General features: G+C 36.2%; 1 protein-coding gene and 1 pseudogene across 1 annotated transcript; one reads left to right on the top strand and one right to left on the bottom strand.

Annotated features, from left to right (window-relative positions):
- Positions 1-1,043: 1,043 nt before the first annotated feature.
- LOC111919831 (receptor-like protein EIX2) lies at positions 1,044-4,043 on the bottom strand. Its single transcript, XM_023915403.1, has one exon. It carries the CDS (start codon positions 4,041-4,043, stop codon positions 1,044-1,046), a length of 3,000 nt encoding a protein of 999 aa, XP_023771171.1.
- Positions 4,044-16,560: 12,517 nt separating this feature from the next.
- LOC111919830 (uncharacterized mitochondrial protein AtMg00810-like) lies at positions 16,561-18,131 on the top strand (annotated as a pseudogene).
- Positions 18,132-20,611: the final 2,480 nt, after the last annotated feature.

Below are 20,611 nucleotides of genomic sequence, written 5' to 3'. Positions count from 1 at the left end.
AAATTCATTAAAAGAATTAATATATAATGATTCAATAAAATAAAAAAGAAGAGATGTGTTGCAGTGGAGGAGGTAGTGGAGCTCGATGTTGGTATAGTGGACATGGAAAATAAAGGAAGCCAAGAAAATAAATCTAACAAGAATAGTAAATAATGAACATAAAGCTAAACCAAAGGAAGGAAAACTTTAAATGTACCAGTAGTTTAACTCAATAAACATCAGCAGAAATTGGGTAGTGAACCTAGAAGAGATTTGTGATCAGTGGAGATTGCTTGGAGGATGTTGTGATCAAGATGGCACAGGAGGCAGGAAGTAACAGAAAAAAAAAAAAAAAAAAAAAAAAAAAAAAAAACCTCAGGCAATGGCTTTGATCGACAAGGGCAGATGAGAAAGAACTTGAGGCAGTGCCGAAAAAAATTGGAGAATACGTCTGGTACTTGTGCAATCGATTCAAAAAGCAAACACAGGAAGACTCGATACCATGTTTAATGATGTGAAAACCCATCAATTAGGGTTATGTGAATAGAATGAATATATAGAGTACATATTACACAAAGGGATTGTATACCATGTAAAAAGTATAAAAAGAGAAATAACTAAACAATATATTTAACAATAAGAACTGAAGTAGAAAGATGCAAAGCTTGAAATGCAGCAGCAGAACCACAAAAGGTTCAAACCAGAAAATAGATAATGACTGCATTACCTGATTCTTACTTGGAGCCATTTAGATGAAAAGTGACAAAAATCAGCAGCAAGTAGTGGTGAGAGCAGAAGCAAGTTGAGAGTGAAAGAGTGCAACATATATCATGTTAAAATCCTGCCACACACGGATTCTTTTGAAATCCTAAGGAACTCGATTCCCTAGTAATCTAATCTAACTACTTGATCTTGTATATATACATACCAAATCCAACAAATGTTTCAACAGTGACACAATTAAACATCCATATTACAAATATAAAATCTAAACAGTAGTATAAAAAAACACAGTAGTGGTATTAGAAAGCAAAATAAACACTGAAAAGTCCTTGCATAGTATACTATGCGGTTTCTCTTCCTCTCTTGATCTTGTTAACTTTTACCACAACTGCAACATATATCTTGTCCATGCTTTCCTCTGCAAACATGAAAACCTTGTGTCTCCATTGCCTCTTCAACAACAAAACCCCAATAACACCCCAGAAACCTGTTGCAAAACCACAAATTATGTCCACATAAAACAGCCATACCTTGGTTTTCTCATCAGCTGCTTCGTCTTTCATCTTGCTAGTGGTTGTTATTGTTGTTGGGTCTTCTCCTGGATTTATGCAATTCTTTGGCAATGGAGGTCCACACAGATCTTTGTTCCCTTCATATATCGATGGATCTGTAAGGGTCTGCAGTTGGCTTCCTGTTGGAATTCGTCCTGACAAGTTGTTGTGTGACAAATTCAAATGGCTCAAAAAAGTCAAATCTGCCATGCTCGGAGGGATCACACCAGTCAACTCGTTTCCAGATAAATCAAGAGAATTTAACTCTGACATGTTTGCTATGGTGTCTGGAATACGCCCACTGAGATGATTATTAGACAAATTGAGGCCCACCAACATTGAAAGTGCAGTTAGCTTGACCGGTATTTCTCCGACAAGTCTATTGCTTGAAAGGTCCATATTATAAACCATATACCAAGTTCTTGTATATTCAATATCAACACCTTTCATGACCTGCTCAACATTCTCATCATTGTTGAAAGAGGGATGTTCAAAGGGCCGATACCTTCTACCGCTAACCATGGCAATCAATTCTCCAAGACAAGGAGGGATGGTTCCCTTTAAGTTGTTGTGTGCAACATCCAAAATTCTAAGATTTGAAGCTTTGCAAAATGACTGAGGAATTCTTGCGGTGAAGTTGTTTTTGTGCAACCTCAAAACCGCCAAATATGTAAGTTCTTTCCTGACCCATTCGGGTAGATTTCCAGACAATCTATTATTACCCACATCTAAGATACATAAATATCGTAGATTCCTCAATTCTCGAGGAAGCTCACCAACAAAGTTGTTGTCATTCAATTTCAACCGACGCAATAAATTAAGAGCTACAGAGCTTGGAATGACACCAGACAGCCGATTTGAGCTAAGTATCATGGTAAACAACCCATGCAGATTTTCAAGACACTTGGGAATTTTACCAGTTAACCTATTTTCGGAAAGATCAAGAAATACCAAATCTGTCCTTCTGCACAATGAACTTGGAATCGACTCATTGAAAAAGTTGTTTTCCAGAAATAACGAAGGAGCATCTACATACCCACCATAAGTTTCCCCACTGGGAAGGTTTGTTAAAGGTCCGATCAGTTGATTATGAGAGAGATCTAAGTGAAGTATGATGGGAATCCTCCGCAACCATCTGGGCAGAGGTCCTAAGATTGAAGCATTGGACAACACTAACTCATAAAGTTTCCTTTGATTTCGAAGCCACTGCGGGAATCCATTTGCAATATTGCAAGAACGGAGGTCAAGAGATACCAACTGGAATGGAGGTATCCAGTCACGTGAAACATTGAATGTCAACTTGGTGTTATAAGAAGCATCCAAAAACATCAACATTGAAAGGTTAGCAAAATGGGCTTCAGAAACTACTCCTTCTAAAGAATTGTTAGATAAATCTAAAGTTTGGAGTTTAGCAATTTGGCCGATTGAAACTGGAATAGTTCCATTTAATAAATTCGAATTCAGCCTAACTGATTGTAATGAAACAAGTTTTCCTAGAGATGTTGGGATTGGGCCTGTTAACCGATTGACACTTAGATCCAAATGTGTTAAAGCAGCTAGATTTCCAAAGAATGTTGGAATTGAACCATTCAATTGATTAAAAGAAAGATCAAGTTTGGAAAGATTCCCAAGGAATGTAGGAATAGGAGCGGTTAACCAGTTATGGGAAATATAAAGACCTAGAAGATTAGGCATGATAGGAACTGGTGAACTCAGCATGTTATGTGAGAAGTGAAGGATTCTTAGGGAACTCATGTTTTTTAAAACAGATGGAAATGTGCCTTCAATTGAATTTTTGCTGAGATCAAGGCGTTGGATGTTGGAAAGTGTACTGACATTAAGATGAGGGGAAGATAGATGCGTCTTATGGAGCCCACAATCTGACAAATGCAGCTCTGCTAAAGAAGGTATCATGCTTAGCAGGTTTGCAAAGTTCCATGCCAAACTGACATTAAAAGATGAAAGATCCAGAAATGTTAGGGATGACATGTTTTGAAAAAATCCAGGGAGTGGACCTCCGAAAGAATTGAAGCCAAGATCCAAGTGTTTGATGTTGGAACGTATTCGACTAGAATTAAGAGAAGGACAAAGATCAGCATTGGAAAGTCCACAATGTGACAAACTTAACTCTTTTAAAGAAGGAATCATGTAAAACAACATGCCCCTGTTTTGTGCTCTTCCAAGATCTACCAAACTCAAATCAAGATGCTTAAGTAACGAAAGGCCAAAAGTCCATGCCATATCATCTGCCATCAGCTTTTCATTCCAACTGAGATCAAGAACCTTTAAATTAGAAAGATTTCCAATGTGAGGAGGAATAATACCTTCAAAACCAGCATGGGACAAATTGAGGTAGCTCAGTTGTTTGAAGGATCTGATGAACTTTGGGATCCGACTTCCTTGAAAATCATTCCCACTCAAGTCCAAGTATTTGAGATGCCTCAAATCTTCCAAACAAGAGTCCACCTCATTACTAGCTAAATAGTTGTTGTAGCCTTCAACCCAATCATAGTAATCTCCTCTGAGATGAAGGCTTTCTACCTTCCCAGTGATACCATCACAGTGGATTCCTTCCCACATGCAGCAGTCATTGCCAACCCATGATGACAACATTCCAGAGGGACCTTCAACACTGTCTTTGAACTTGAGAAGAGCAAGTCGTTCTTGCTCAGAGCAAACAGCGAGACTCGTATTTCCATCACCCAAACAAGTAGAAGTATATGTGGCTCCTGCAAACAGCAAAGCACATACAAAAATGAGATGGAGCCCCAAACCCCTCAGATTCCCCATTATCAAAACCCTAACTAAGTTAATTTAGAGATTCGACAAAAAATTGAAGTGGAAGGATGGATGTTTAAGATGAAGTGACAAGTTGTTAAGCTGAAGAAAGTAGTCCATTTATAAAGCCATAAATGAAGACTTTAAGGTAAAGGCGAGACTTGTATTCTTGTGTATATTTGACAAATAAGCATTTACAAGTTTTTTTTTGAAAGAGTTAGAATTTTTTTTTGAAAGAGTAGCATTTACAAGTTGAAACGTCAATGAAGTCAAGTATCAAACAGAATGAAAAACCGATCAAAGCCCACTAACAAGCAGATTTAAAAAATAATAGCTATAAATTTCTTTCAAATTATTTGAATAAATTACCTTTCCAATTAAAATGGATTTTGGCCTTCTAGAAGCTTAGCATCAAGCCTCTAATATTCAGGAACTGCTGCCTTTTAACAATGTTCACACCTGATACAATAGACAGATTAAATTTGTTTATCAGTCTATAATATATCAGACTTAGGAAAGACTTTAAACAAAAAGAATACTCAAAGGCATTCCTTTAAACGCATTTGATATTTTCAAACACATTTGAGATAGCTATTGATTTTAGGTTCCAAATTAAATTTAAATTTATTAGATTTGATAAAACTATTGCTGCATGCTAGAAGCTCATGTCTTTAAGGTTGTTATGCATTTTAGTTGCAAAACGTGCGATCTTTAATGTGTATAAGATGCAACTTCTGTGTTACATTTAAAGAAAGTTGATTACGTGAAAATATAAACTGTACTTTTCTGTCAAAAATGACATTTGATATCATGAAACCTTTTTGAGTTATACTCACATCTATAATGATATTTACTAATTATTATCATGGAAGACTCGGAAATCTGTGGATAACTTGTATTCTTTTGGGCATAGATTATTTGTCTTTTCTATTGATCAATATAAGTGATTTTTTGGGCACATCATTACCCAGGGAAGACGTAAGTGTATTTTTTGTTTTCTTTTTTATCTGCATCAAACCTTGTGAACCGTTTTAATAAAAATAATGTCTTACTTGTGTAAATAATTTTGTAATAAGTACCAGTCAATCATTTATTAACTAAAATAAGAAATTCATCTATATTTGTATATAAACTTTTTATTGTAACCCACTATTGAACCGATAAGAAAAATAAAATTACAAACATGGATTTGTTTCTTCTTGTTAATGGAAATAATAATTTGATGGAAGGAAATGATAAGAGACAACATTATCACATTTACTAAAATTTTTGACGATAAATTTTTACCATTATAGTAAATCAAATAATAAGAAGCTTTGAAATGATGAATCAGTATGAGTTCAACTTATTTTTATCTTATTGTCATCCCATTATATCACTTTGTTTATTTCATCGTGATACCATTCTTCCAAAAGCATTATGTGTTGGTTGATTTGAAAAGTGGTCCCTGAGACGTCAACTTTAATAGAAAATCTGTTAGAATTCTTACAATGACAATTTTGCCCTTTCATTTTGGATGTATATGGTTAAATTACCATAATGCCATAGGATCAAAATGGCAAAAAATCAAAATTATTAAGATATATGAATTGGATGAACCAAGAATTCTTTGAATGCTTATGAAGCATATCCAGAAGGTTGGCTTTAACCCTATAAACAAACCCATCTTCAGTGTCCAAACCTTTTCTCTATGTGATTAATTAAACCAAAATCAGTCTAAAATGACAATTTTTCCCTTTCATATGTTTTTGATAACCTGTAATTACATTCCTTGTTTTAAGTCAGGGAAGATGAAGGTAGTAGTGGTGGTGGTAAGATATTAAAGAACATTTAATAACAAATTCGAAAATATTAAGCACGGGCAAATTGGTCATTTTTTAAAACTTTAACAGATGTACTGTTAAAGTTGATGGTCCAGGGACCAAAAGCGTTATAAAACACTCCAATAAGGACCGGAATTGCAAAAAGATTTCTGTTTGGACATGATCCAAAAAAAACATCTAAACACAATGACAAAAAAATGTACTTTAGTCAATGGAAATTTATGTCCACAATCTAATTATATGTTCTTTATTAGTCCCCACACCACATGTAAGTGTCTTATGTCTCAAGGTTGATGTGACCAACTCAATAGAAGACAAGTTCTATAGCTTTAAGTCAAAACATTCATATTGTATATTAATTACATTTAAATAAAACTATTGTTGCATGCTAGAACTCATGTCTTTAAGGTTTTCATATATTTAGTTGCAACAAGAACGATCTTTAATGTGTATAAGATGCAACATCCATGCTGTCTTACACAGATAGTGGATTACATGAAAGTATATACTGTATTTTTCTGTCAAAATGACACTTGATATCATGAAACCTTTTAGGTTTGCACTCACATCTATAATGGCACTAACTCATTGACATGGAAGATTTGGAAATCAATGGATAATATTTATCCACAGACTTGTATTCTATTGGGCATAGGCTATTTGAATTTTTCTATTGATCAATATAAGTGGTTTTTGGCTAAATCTATTCCCCATGGCAAACGTAAATGTATTTGTTAATTGTTATTTACATGGAATACTTGGAAGTCAATGCACAGTTTGTCACTACAAGAATAATGGGCATTAGCGGCAACATCCACCTTTAGCGGCGACATCCACCTTTAGCGGCGACATAGAACTTTCGCGTTATGTGTCGCTGCTAAAAAGTGGCTGTCGCCGCTAATGGCTATCGACCCCGATCTGCGTCGAAATATGAGGTGAAACCCTAGCCGTTGAGTTTTTCCCTAATCCAAGGATTGAAAATCGATATCGTACATACCAATACCGGCGACACGCGACGGTGTCGCCGCTAATACTCGAAAATTTTGACCGCCAAAGTTTCCCCCCAAAGTTGTTGCCGATAATACTAAAATATTTTGACCATCAAAATATTCTACCTGTCGCCGCTAAAAGTCGTCGCCGCTAATTCTCTTCGCAGATATAACCCCCTTCAGCTCCTTCTTCCCTCTTCTGTGAATTCCTTTCTCTTTGTCACCACCATGCTTCTCTGTCGGATTACACACTACCACATGTTTTCTATATTTTTATTTTAAATTTTGTATGTAGAATGTGTATTTTATATATGTATGTGTATTTATATGTGTATTTATAGGTATTTGTGTATTAGTATATATATATATATATATATATATATATGTGTGTGTGTGTGTGTGTGTGTGTGTGTTTTCATATGTGTATTATGTATGTATTTGTGTATTAGTATGTGTATCATGTATGTATATGTATTTTTTATATGTATGTATATGTTTTTGTATGTGTATTATGTATGTATTTGTGTATGTATGGATGTGATTTTGGTTATATGTTTTTATAACGATTTTATATTTTTATAACAATTTTTATAATTTTATATTGTTTGTTTTGTATATGGAAAGAATGTTTTAAAAAAAATACTAAAAAAAGAGAAAACTACAATTTGCGGCGACACTTTTAATGGCGACGGAAAGTATTAGTGTCGACAAGGTATTAGCGGCGACTATAAGCATTAACAACGACAAATGGGGTATTTGCGACGAACCAACATCGACGACCTTTTCGCGGCGACACGTCGCCGCTACAGGTATTAGCGACGACAATCGGGACCTTTAGCGGCGACGCCCGTCGCCACTAATGGTCATTATTCTTGTAGTGTATGTCCACAAACTAGTAATCTTTCTCGCTCTAGGCTATTTTTTGTGTTCTCTTAAATAAGATTAAATGGTTTTTGGCAAACTCTATTCCTCATGGCATTTACATTCTTTAATTTTATGCTCATTTTATCACCTAAGTTACTTCTTCATCAAATGGCATGAATAAATGAATTGATTTGGGTCATTCTTTATTGGGTAAATGACACAAAAAACACTTTTTTTACAAAGAAATTCGATTTTGACACCATGTTTTATTTTGTGTCAATTTTGACACTGTGTTTTCCATTTTGTTACAATTCTGACCACTTGACCGGTTAACCAGTTTGCATGCTGACGTGCCAGTTTTGATGATGTGACATGCTGACATGATATGCTGATGTGTCAAAATCAATTTTTTTTGAATAAATTACGTGAATGGTCCCTATGGTTTAGGGTAATTTGCGTGTTTGGTCCCTAACTTATTTTTTTTAACTCGGAAGGTTCCTAATGTTTGTTTTTGTTACGCGTTTGGTCCCTGTCTTATTTAAAAAGACTATTTTGCCCTTGATTTTTTAATTTATTTAAATAAATAGACCCCCAACCACACCCCCTCACCTTACATTACATATGCCACCATTTTTCCCTATTCAAATAATAGTTTTTTTAGATAAGATAGGAACCAAACACATAACAAAAACAAACAGTAGGGACCAAACGCGTAACAAAAACAAACTGTAGGGACCTTCCGAGTTAAAAAAAATAAGTTAGGGACCAAGCGCGCAAATCACCCCAAACCATAGGGACCATTCGTGTAATTTACTCATTTTTTTCTCATAAAAAACACCAAGTTTTCATTTTTTTTTTCGATTTTAACACTAAGTTTAATTTTTTCTTTATTTTGTAATAAGTTCTCTTAAATTGTTTATTAACTAAAATCAAATTTTCATCTACGTTTGTAAATAATTTTTTGATAAAACCCACTATTGAACTGATATGAAAATAAAAATACAAACGTTGATTTATCTTTTCTTGTTTAAGTCAATGGAAATAATAAATCAAAGGAATTGATCACATTTAATAATATGTTTTATAATAAACTTGCATGATTTTCAAACAAATCAAATTAAAAGAAGCTTTATAATGGTGAATCAATATTTGTTCAGCTTACCGAACGTAGATTTTTATTAAATGTCAAATTTGCTATTTATTAATTTAATTTTAATATGCCTGAATAAATCATTTTGATCCTATATATAGGCTATAATCAATCAAACAATTAAGACAATATGACATGATAGCATTGTATTTCTGGTCTTATTGTCAAACTATTGAATTACTTTATTCAATTATTCTGAGTTCATTTCATTCTTCCAAATCATAACGTTTTATTTGGTTTTAAGAAACTGATGACCAAGACATCAATTCATTTACACAACAAATAGAAAGTAACCTTGGAAGAATTTGGAGTCAATAAAAAAAATTAATATCCTTTAAATAGTTTCCACAGGATATGTAAATTTCTTAGGCCTCAAATTTCCATTCAATGACTTTGATTCCCACATAAAACTATAAACCTGATTTTGACGTTTACAGAATTAAAAAATTAACTTGCAGAAAAAGAAATTTTTTATTATTCGACTTCAATAAGATTGATGCTTCCAGCTCAACAAAAGATAGGTTCTATAATTTAAAGTCAAGATTTTCATATTGTATTTTTTTGCTTTATTCACAACATTGGCGTACATTTATTTATGTGTTTGACCACAAGGACCGGAATATTTAACACACACACACACACACATATATATATATATATATATATATATATATATATATATATATATATATATATATATATAGGTAAAGGTTCAAATGAGAACCAAAAAGGTTAAGAACCATAAGAACCTCTAATTTTAGATGTTTATAAAGGGTTTAGGGTTTAAGGTTTACGGTTTAGGGTGTTTATAAAGGGTTCAGGGTTTAGGGGTTAGGGTTAAAGGTTTAGGGTTTAAGGTTTAGGGTTTAGGGTGTTTATAAAGGGTCTAGGGTGTTTATAAAGGGTTTAGGGTTTAGGGGTTAGGGTTTAGGGTTTAGGGTTTAAGGTTTAGGGTTACCCTAAACCCTTTATAAACATCTAAAGTTAGAGGTTCTTACGGTTGTTAACCTTTTTTGGTTCAATATATATATATATATATATATATATATATATATATATATATATATATATATATATATATATATATATATATATATATAGGCTTAGGTTATTTTGTTTTTACTAAGTATTGTGTGCAAGAATGCACAGATCTGGACCAACGGATGAAATTAATCAGTGGACATGATTTGAGAGTGTATGATATTACAATGGGATAACATGTACCATATAATCACACAATTTTTAGCAAAATGGTATTTTGGACAAATAACTACATTTATAAAAGGAACTTTTCGAATTTTTATGAATGATTAATTCTCCTAATTTAAAAAAAATCTAAATTTTTTAATTATTCAATTTAAATTTTTACCGATTTTATTCTATCATAATATTTTTAGTTAGAATGATACTTTTTTAGAATTTTATTCTAACAGAATATTATTGAAGAAAAAACAAAATTCTTGAATCAGATGTTGAAAAATAACAAACATTCTAATATATTCTTATACATCCGAACTTAAATATAAATTCATACATATTCTTACAGACTAAAAGTCTTATACATTTTAATATAGTTATAAATATTCTAAAAGAATATCAACAAAAATGAATAACATTCTTAAAAAATATCAGCATTCTACTAGAAACTCTCGTCCTCCATGTTTTCTTCATTTTCCACATCAATGGCAGCCCCTTCAAAACCTAAATCCAAAAAAAAACATAATCAACTTTAAAATAGTATAGCTTTCAGTATATTTCTAACATAATAAAACTATAATTCTAACAAAATGTGTTAGACATTAAAGACTTTTAATTTATTCTAACAGAATGTACTCGAGTCACTTGATTAAGTATTCCCCGAGTCATCTAATCCAAATTTTCGACTTAATCTAATTACAATGACTACATTGTAGCTAACACAGAGGACAATACTTTGGAAAAAGATCAACTTATTACAAGTTAGAATGTGGTAAATATGACAGTTCAAAGATCACAAATGTTTCTGAACAAAGAGTGCTAAAAATACAGCTGTAACATCGCATGTTTGAAGGACTATAACTCAACCAATATTAATCAAATTTAAATGACTTCTGAACCTAACTTGGAGCTAACACAAGGAGAATATGCAGAAACAAATTTCATATCATTCCAAGCTAGCATGAGAGAGATATGATAGCTCAAATATTACAAAAAAAAATTGGCTGAAATATTTGACTCAAGCACTTTAACAAACATTTGGCGGGCAAATCAGATGCACAAATCTTTATACTCCATTTGATGAAACATACAACATATGTAATTAATAAATACATGAATGTGACTAGATTTACAATAAAAAAGATAATACAGTGCATACATGGAAGCCGATTCCTACACAAATCTTTATACTCGATTCGCAAGGCTGGACTGTTTTTCCTCTTTTCAATTGCGATCTTCTCATCAAGGATGAAGTTAAATCAAAGGATAATGAGATTCATGCTTCTGATTCTATCACCAATTCATTACGGAAGTTGTTCATTGATGAACCAGAAGAATCTTCGTGTTCATCATCAGAAGCCGACGAATTGGAAGCTCTACCTTCTGGAACTTTCTATGTGTGGAGGCCTAAGACGGAAAGGGGATCATCACCTGTTATGCGGGTGGAGTAGTTCTACCAGGTCTCTATGTGTGTGTGGGTACTGTATGAGATGAAGAGGGAGCGTACAACCCTAATCTGGTGGGGGGTGAGGTTTTAAAACTGATATCTTTATTTAAAAGGGGATATTATTTAATTGTATCAATTTACCATAATTAATTATAGTATAGATTACTATTATACCGTTATATTTATTATTAACGATTTATTTTTTTTCCTAAATTCCTATTGGTGCATTCATACACATAATAGTTGCTGAAAACATTTGAACGCATTTAATAGAGTTATTTGATTTTCTATTTTTAGTCCAAGGGTAGTTTGGTTTTTTTCGGGTTATTTGAATTTCATTTGAGTTTTTTTTAATTAATAGAGTTATTTGATTATCTGTTTTGGGTCCAAGGGTAGTTTGGCCTTTTTTGGTTATTTGATTTTGTATTTTGAATCCAAGGGTAGTTTAGTGTTTTTGAGTTATTTGAGTTTCATAACATATCTAAACAGATTGAGAGTGAGTGGAAGCAAGGGTATTTTTGTCATTTGCTTTTGTTTCCAAATTTGTTGTTCCAATAATTGAGTTTGAAGAAATGTATAAGTATTTTGACTTATTGTTTGTATTTTTGCATCATATTAGATTGAAAATACATTCAAAGAAATGAGTTCAGGGTATACGATGATATATGCATGTGTCAGCAATTGTACACTTTACAGGAACGAATATGCAGGCACAACAGTGTGTCCCAGTTGTGGTAAATCAAGATGGAAGGTGGATGAAGAAAAAACTAAAGTTTACGAGAATATTCCTACAAAAGTCCTGTGGTACTTTCCAATTATTTTGCGAATGAAACGACTATTTCATTCAAAGACTACTGCAAAAGATTTAACATTTCACACAACCGATAGAAAGGTGGATATTGGCGTTTTACGTCAACCAATAGATTCACCAACATGGGTTGCCATAGATGAGAATTTTCCTGACTTTGCAAGCGAACCAAGAAATTTGCGGCTAGGTATTTTGGCTGACAGGGTTGATGTGAATAGAGGAAATAGAAATCATTGAGTATGGCCTATTTTAACTATCATTTACAACCTTCCACCATGGTTGTGTATGAAGAGAAAGTATTTCATGCTTTTGTTATTGATATCGAGAACACAAAGAAACAATATTGATGTGTTCCTAGCACCTTTGGTTGATGATCTACAGATATTATTTGATAATAGAGTCGAAACATATGATGCATATGCACAAGAAAAGTTTAATTTCAGAAGACAAAACAAGGTGTTCAATGGAAAACAAGAGTTATCACCATCTTCAATACTTATGACTGGGGAGGAAATATATAACAAGGTCAAATTTATAATTAATAAATGGGAAAAAGTATCTAAGGGCAAGAAATCAAAATTCCACCAAGCTTCTACCGAAAGAGGTGGGAAGATAACAAAAGAGAGAAAATCAAAAAGTGGGTATTTCATATGTTAGCCAATAAGATATGACATATCGGAAGAAATTTAATATATGGTTTAGACGGCTTAGGTACTGGCGACATAATTTGATTTCAGATTGTTTAGATTTTATGCACATTACAAAGAATGTGAGAGAGAGTCTAGTTGGAACAATGTTGAACGTTCCGTGGAAGACAAACAATGGTTATAAAGTTCAATTGGATTTGATGTATTATGGGTTAAATATAGAGTTGCATGTTGAGAACTAATGGCCACATCGAACGATTTTTCAATCAATTCAATACAATCTCATTTTGACAGAATGGTGATCAAGATAAGAACTTACCTGGTGGAGAATGATGTTAATCTCATGGTCTTCACTGCCTTATGATCAATGATTCGCCAAGACAATGCATTCTTATGATGGAGAAGATTAGCCGATCGATTAGGGTTCTTATGGTGTTGGTATGGAGAGAAAAGATGAAGTGTCGTTCCCTGAAATCTGATCGCTTATATCAAGTACATCTCTTGGGAAATCCATTAGACCCCTCATGTCTTTGTTATTACAATTAATCCCATCAATTAATGTAAGACATGAATATGGGACCTGATTAGTCATTTAGGCAAACCTTAGGATACAAGTAATAATTACTTTTTATGAACTTAATTAACTACATAAATGGTCCAATGACATATAATTGGATTATTTTCCAACATTCTCCCACCCAGCCTTGAGAACATTTATGTATAAGTTGTAAACGGATAACTTAGAATAGATTAGAAATAGACTTTTATCATACAAATGTTTGTTGTATGATCCATATATTTAGGATCTGATTTCTATCTCTCTGTAACATTTACTTATAAACACAAACACATAACCCTATTGGGTTTTCACGGCTAATAGATATTTCTACTTGGTATCAGAGCCAATTCTAGGGCTCCGAATTCTTTTCTTCCTTCTCTTCACTTCGGCTACTGGTTCTCCATCCAGTACTTGCCATGTCTACCTCTTCTTCTTCAATCAACTCTGCTAAGATTGCCACTGCAATCTCATGCAAACTCACACGTACAAACTTTTTGTTATGGAAGGCCCAAGTAGTCCCGATACTTCGATGTGTCAAATTATTTGGATACCTTGATGGTACCATACCCAAACCTGCAGCCAAAATCACAACCGAAGCAGGCGAAAATGTCGCAGAAGTCGATAATCCTCAGTATGCCCTCTGGTTTGTTCAAGATGAAGCGATCATAGGAGCAATTTTGTCCTCTATGACAGAAGAAGTTCTCGCCCAACTTAAAAGGTGTTCCAATACATCCAATGAAGTTTGGACCTCTTTACAAACGATGTTCTCAGCCCAGCATCGAGGCAACTCCATTCAGATATGAACTCAACTCTCCACAACTAAGAAAGAAGACATGACGGCTTCAGAATTTTATCACAAGATGACCAGTCTTGCTGATACCATGGCCAATATAGGCCATCCAATGACCGATGAAGAAGTTATTGGATACATCCTTGTTGGGCTTGGACCAGGCCACGGTGATTTAGTCACTGCCATCACAGTAATGAGCAATCAAAACTCGGTAACCCTACCTGATTTTTACTCCTATTTAATCACTCATGAGGCACAGACCAGTATGGTGAATAACATGCCCGAGTTCTCAACCTTTGCTAACACTGTGACTCGTCAAGATCAGAATCCCCCACGACGAAACAACAACAATAACTCTTACAATAACAGAGGCAACAATCGTGGTGGAGGCAACAATCGTGGGCATGGACGAGGCAGGGGCAGAGGAAACTGCGGTTTAAGGTGCCAGGTATGTGGGATTCCTGGTCATGGTGCTTTGACTTGTTGCAATCGGTTCAACCATGCTTATCAGAATGAAGACTATCGTGGTGGAAATAGTGCAACCATTGGCATCTACAACACTGATCCCCACTGGTATGTTGATTGTGGAGCAACAAATCATTTGACAAGTGATTTGGATCGTCTCACTGTCCATGACTGCTATCAAGGCAAAGATCAAGTACAAGTTGCTATTGGCACAGGTTTGAATATCTCTCATATTGGTCATTCAAAAATTTCTGGTTTAGGAAAAGCTCTCGCTCTTAAAAACATTCTTAGAGTTCCTCAAATTTCGAAACACCTACTTTCTGCTCATAAACTTGTTTCAGATAATCCTGTTTTTATTGAACTTCATGATCATGCTTTCTTTGTTAAGGACAAAACAATGAAGAAAATCCTCCTGGCCGGTAAAAGCAAAGGCGGTCTGTACTCGGTGCCACTTCGTCACTCACCATCTCATCAAGCATTTGCAAGCTCTCGAGTGACAAGGACAGAATGGCACCAACGGTTGGGACATTCAATTTCAGCAGTCATTAGTTCCATTTTAAAGTCTAATAAATTAGGAGTGTCTTTTGATGTTAATAAACACTTGGTCTGTGATGCATGTCAAAGATCCAAGAGTCATCAGTTACCTTATAAACATTCTTTGCATGTTTCTTCTTTTCCTCTTGAGCTAGTCCACACGGATGTTTGGGGACCAGCTCAAGTTTCTAGTGGCGGTTATAAATATTATGTTAGCTTTGTTGATGATTTTAGCATATTTACTTGGATATATCTTATCATACACAAAACAAATCTTTTACAATTTCCAACACCATGTTGAACGCCTTTTGAACACCAAAATTCGCATGGCGCAATCTGACTGGGGAGGAGAATATCATAGACTTAACAAATATTTTCAAACCATAGGTATCTCACATCGTGTCTCCTGCCCACATACCTCCCAACAAAACGGTATTGCAGAGCGCAAACACCGTCACATAGTTGAAACAGGTTTGGCTCTACTTGCTCACTCTTCACTTCCACTTCGTTTTTGGGATGAAGCCTTTTTAACCGCTTGTTGTCTTATTAATCGTATTCCAAGCCCAACTACTCACAATATTGCTCCAATTACTCGACTGCTTCACATCACTCCGAATTACTCATTTTTAAGGAACTTTGGATGTGCATGTTGGCCAAGTTTACGAAAATATAACTCTCACAAATTAGATTTTCGGTCCAAAATGTGTGTTTTTCTTGGCTATAGCTCTATGCACAAAGGCTACAAATGCCTTGATAGAAGCACTGGCAGAATTTACATCTCTCGTGATGTCATCTTTGACGAATCTCGTTTTCCTTTTGCATCCACATCCAACAATCATACACAAGTCTCATCAAGTGATCTTGTCTGTTTTCCTCCATTAGAACCAGAAATTAATAATGACCATATGAGTAGGTATGATCTCTCTTTGCTATCCCACACTTCTCATGCAGGTGCAAGTTCATCACAAGGCCTTCCCACCGTGATCACTCATCAATCAACTACAGCAGCTCCATCTGCAGCACCCATTATTGTTCCATCACAGCCACCTTCATCGCCACCCTCTCTACCAGCTATGCAGCATGACGAACAAAGTAATCACCCAGCTCCCCCATCTCCAGGTGTCTCGTCTCCGGCAGTCAGCGACCAGCCCTCTCCTTCTCCACCAGGAGTCACTACTAGAGGTCAAGCAGGTATTATATGACCACGGAAATTTACTGATGGCACAGTCCTCTATGATGTCACTAGATGAGCTTTTATGGCTGTTCCTACCAATCATCACAGCGCCTATGCTGATCCGGCATGCCGCCTTGCTATGGAAGATGAATTTTTAGCACTCTAGCAAAATCAAACATGGTCTCTTGTCCCTCGACCATCAGGGGTTAATATAGTGAGCTGTAAATGGATATTTTAAGTTAAAACTAAAGCTGATGGGACTCTTGACAAACGCAAGGCTCGTCTTGTCACTAGAGGTTTTACTCAGCAACATGGAGTGGATTTCCATGACACCTTCAGTCCAGTTGTCAAAGTTGCCACAGTTAGGTTAATTCTTTCCTTGGTTGTCTCCAAATAGTGGCCTCTTCGTCAAATTGATGTTAGTAATGCCTTTCTCCATGGTTTTCTTAATGAAGAAGTATACATGCAACAACCCCCCGGCTTTGAGGACTCTACTAATCCTAGACATGTTTGCAAGCTTCATAAATCCATTTATGGCCTAAAGCAGTCCCCTAGAGCTTGGTTCTCTCGGTTAAGTGAGAAACTATATATCAGTTGGGTTTTGCTTCATCAAAGGCAGACACATCCTTGTTCATATTTCACCATGATCGAGTCACCATTTATATGCTTGTTTACGTCGATGACATTGTCATCACTAGTTCCTCGCCAGTTGCTATTGACAAACTGGTTCATGCTCTAGCGAGTTCCTTTCCCATTAAAGAACTTGGTCGCCTTAGTTACTTCCTTGGACTTGAGGTACTTCACAACTCAGGGGGAATCACACTTCTACAACATCAATATGCCATTGATTTTCTACACCGAGCTCATATGGAGAATTGTAATAGTATCTCAACTCCTATGTCAATAACAGATAAGTTATCCCTCAATCATGGCACACCACTTTCTGAAGAAGATGTGTTCAAATATCGAAGCATGGTGGGTGGATTACAATACCTTACATTAACACGCCCTGATATTTCCTTTGTTGTGAATAAGGTGTGTCAGTTCTTGTCTAAACCCACTGACATTCACTGGGAAGCTATCAAACGTATATTGAGATATGTAAAGGGTACAATTGATACTAGGCTGCATTTTACTCGATCTACCTCAACACTTCTAAGTATTTTTACTGATGCAGATTGGGCAGGGTGTACAGACTATCGACGATCTACTGGTGGTTTTGCAATATTTCTTGGTCCAAACTTAGTATCATGGAGTTCTTCTAAGCAACCAACTGTGGCCCGATCCAGCACTGAAGCTGAGTACAAGGGACTCGCAAATGGTAGTGTAGAAGCTACATGGATTCAGACATTGTTAAGAGAATTAGGAGTACCACAGCCAAGGCCTCCTGTGTTGTGGTGTGACAACCTTGGTGCAACATATTTAACAGCCAATCCTGTTTTTCATGCACGAACGAAGCATATAGAGGTAGATTTTCACTTTGTAAGAGAAAAGGTGGCTATAGGTGCTCTTGATGTTAGATTCATCTCTTCTGGTGATCAACTAGCGGATGGACTCACAAAGTCGATGACTAAGCAAATGTTACAACATATACGACACAATCTAAACCTTGTAGCGGTTAAAATTGAGGGAGAATGTAAACGGATAACTTAGAATAGATTAGAAATAGACTTTTATCATTCAAATGTTTTTTGTATGATCCATATATTTAGGATCTGATTTCTATCTCTCTGTAACATTTACTTATAAATACAAACACATAACCCTATTGGGTTTTCACGACTAACATATATTTCTACTTAAGTTCTAATTATTTTATTTGGCCAAGTTAGCTTCATCGAAAACCCCATAATTATATCAAAGCAAATAGATACAGCCTGAGAAGTCATTTTTGACTTGGGACCCCCATCAATCATACTGTAACGCCCCGTCTCTGGTATGATGCTTCCGTGGCATTTATTTAGAAGTTTTATTGAGGGACTCGGTGAGTCTATGTCCTGACTCGTCGAGTAGGGTTGAGTTTTTGTGCACGTGTTAGTCGCCGACTCGGCGAGTCCATATTGGGGACTCGGCGAGTCTGCCTGCCTGGAAGAAACCCTAAATCCCCGGGTTGCTCACTATTTAAGCCATGCTATGTGCCCCAAACTCGCCTCCTTCACCCTCAGAGAGCTGTGAGAAACCCTAATCCATCCTTTGAGTGATTTAAGTGTTTTTTTGTGGATTTTGAAGGCTTGAAGAGGAAGAAGAAGAAAGGAGCAAGGAGAAGAGGTGTAGAGCAAAGATCCAAGGGCAAAATCAGAGTTCATTAAGGTATTTCTCGGATTCCTTCTGTTTTATGCTTTAAACTTCCATTAGAGCACTCCTAGGGCTAGTTTGATGTATTTTCCAAACCCTATAGTTGTATGGATGCCTTAATAGGTCGAGATATCCTTAGATCTGTTCATTTAGGAGTTGTAGAGCCCGGATCTATTGCCTTTTTGAAGATGCTTTGCATGAGAACCCTAGATCTAGCCTTTATTATGCTTTTTGAGCCATTTTATCTTCATGGATGCATATGGGCACATAAAGATAGAATCTTTACGTGCTAATCGAGCTAAGGGAGCCCATATCTATAAGTTTTATACACTGGATTCAAGCAGAATCGAGTTTAGAGTAGCTGCATGCAAGCGACTCGGCGAGTCGAGTTGCGAGTCCCTGATTTTTCCCTTTTTGAGTGATGCCGAGTGGGGACCAGTGAATAGTAGAGTGAACTCAGCGAGTTGGAGGTCAGACTCAGTAATGGAGGGACTCGACGAGTTGTTCATACAACTCGGCGAGTCCAAGGCAATCTTCTTAGCTCGAAGGGCAACTCGTCGAGTTGTTCATACGACTCGGCGAGTCGGATGCAGATTGCCTGAGTTTTAGAATCAAAAGGGAACTCGTCGAGTTGATGCCATACTCGACGAGTAGCCACGAGTAGGGTTGAGAAGAAAGACTAGAGACTCGGCGAGTTGGCGGCCCAACTCGGCGAGTCAGGTCAACTGTAGGTTGACTTTGACCAGGAGAGTTGACTTTGACCAAGGGTAAAAGAGTCATTTTACCCCAGTGCATTGATTAGCATTTGATTGAGTGTGTTTATGGATTTGTAGCCGGGGAGATACCGGAGCAGCAGCAGTTAGCTTCCAGAGCCATACACACAGCAGCCAGTTCACGAGGTGAGTTTCCTTCCAGTAGGAACGGGTCTAAGGCCTCAATGTCGGCCCGTTCAGTCAGTAGTAGTTTCTGGACTTCGGTCCAACGCAGTAGTTAGTATGTTTGACGCCTCCGTGGCTCAGACATGATTTATGTGTTTATGCTAATTGATATGTTATGCTATGCTGTATTCAGTTAGTCCGGACTTCGGTCCAATGCAGGGGACGGGGTCCCAGTCAGTTTCGGACTCCGGTCTGATGTAGGGGACGGGGCCCCAGTCAGTTTCGGACTTCGGTCCGATGTAGGGGACGGGGTCCCAGTCAGTTTTCGGACTTCGGTCCGATGTAGGGGACGGGGTCCCAGATAGTTAGTCCGGACTCCGGTCCGATGCAGGGGACGGGGTCCCAGTCAGTGGGCAAGGCCCAGTATGTGCTTTATATGTATTGTATGGCATGTGGTAGTTTGGGGGAGCTCACTAAGCTTCGTGCTTACAGTTTCAGTTTTGGTTTCAGGTACTTCCGCAAGCAAAGGGAAGAGCTCGGGATGATGGCATCACACACACCATAGCTTCAGTTCTTGTCCTGGGAGTTGATACAGTTTTCTTAGATATGTTTTGATACAATTATGACTCAGTTTTCTCATAGTATTCTAGTATGGTTTTAGATACATAGTGTATGGTTTTATTTTATAATACTCAGTTTTATGATTTTTGGTTATATTAAAAATGAAATTTTTGGGTCGTATTTTTGGGTCGTTTCAAGTTGGTATCAGAGCCTTGGTTTGAGGGATTCGGATATGCCTTCGGGTGTATCTGAACTCAAACTAAGGAAAAGATGAAAAGATTTTCAAAAAAAAAAAAAGAAAAGAAAAATGTTTTCAAATGGAATTTTGAAAAGCACTTAGAAAGAAAAGAATTTTAAACAAGATAAGGGTGTGGTGCATGCGATCAGCCGAGCTCAAGT

The sequence above is a fragment of the Lactuca sativa genome, chromosome 8 (genome assembly GCF_002870075.4).
Source record: "Lactuca sativa cultivar Salinas chromosome 8, Lsat_Salinas_v11, whole genome shotgun sequence".
In the NCBI taxonomy this organism is placed as follows: Eukaryota; Viridiplantae; Streptophyta; class Magnoliopsida; order Asterales; family Asteraceae; genus Lactuca; species Lactuca sativa.
This window is presented reverse-complemented; position numbering and strand designations above follow the sequence as displayed.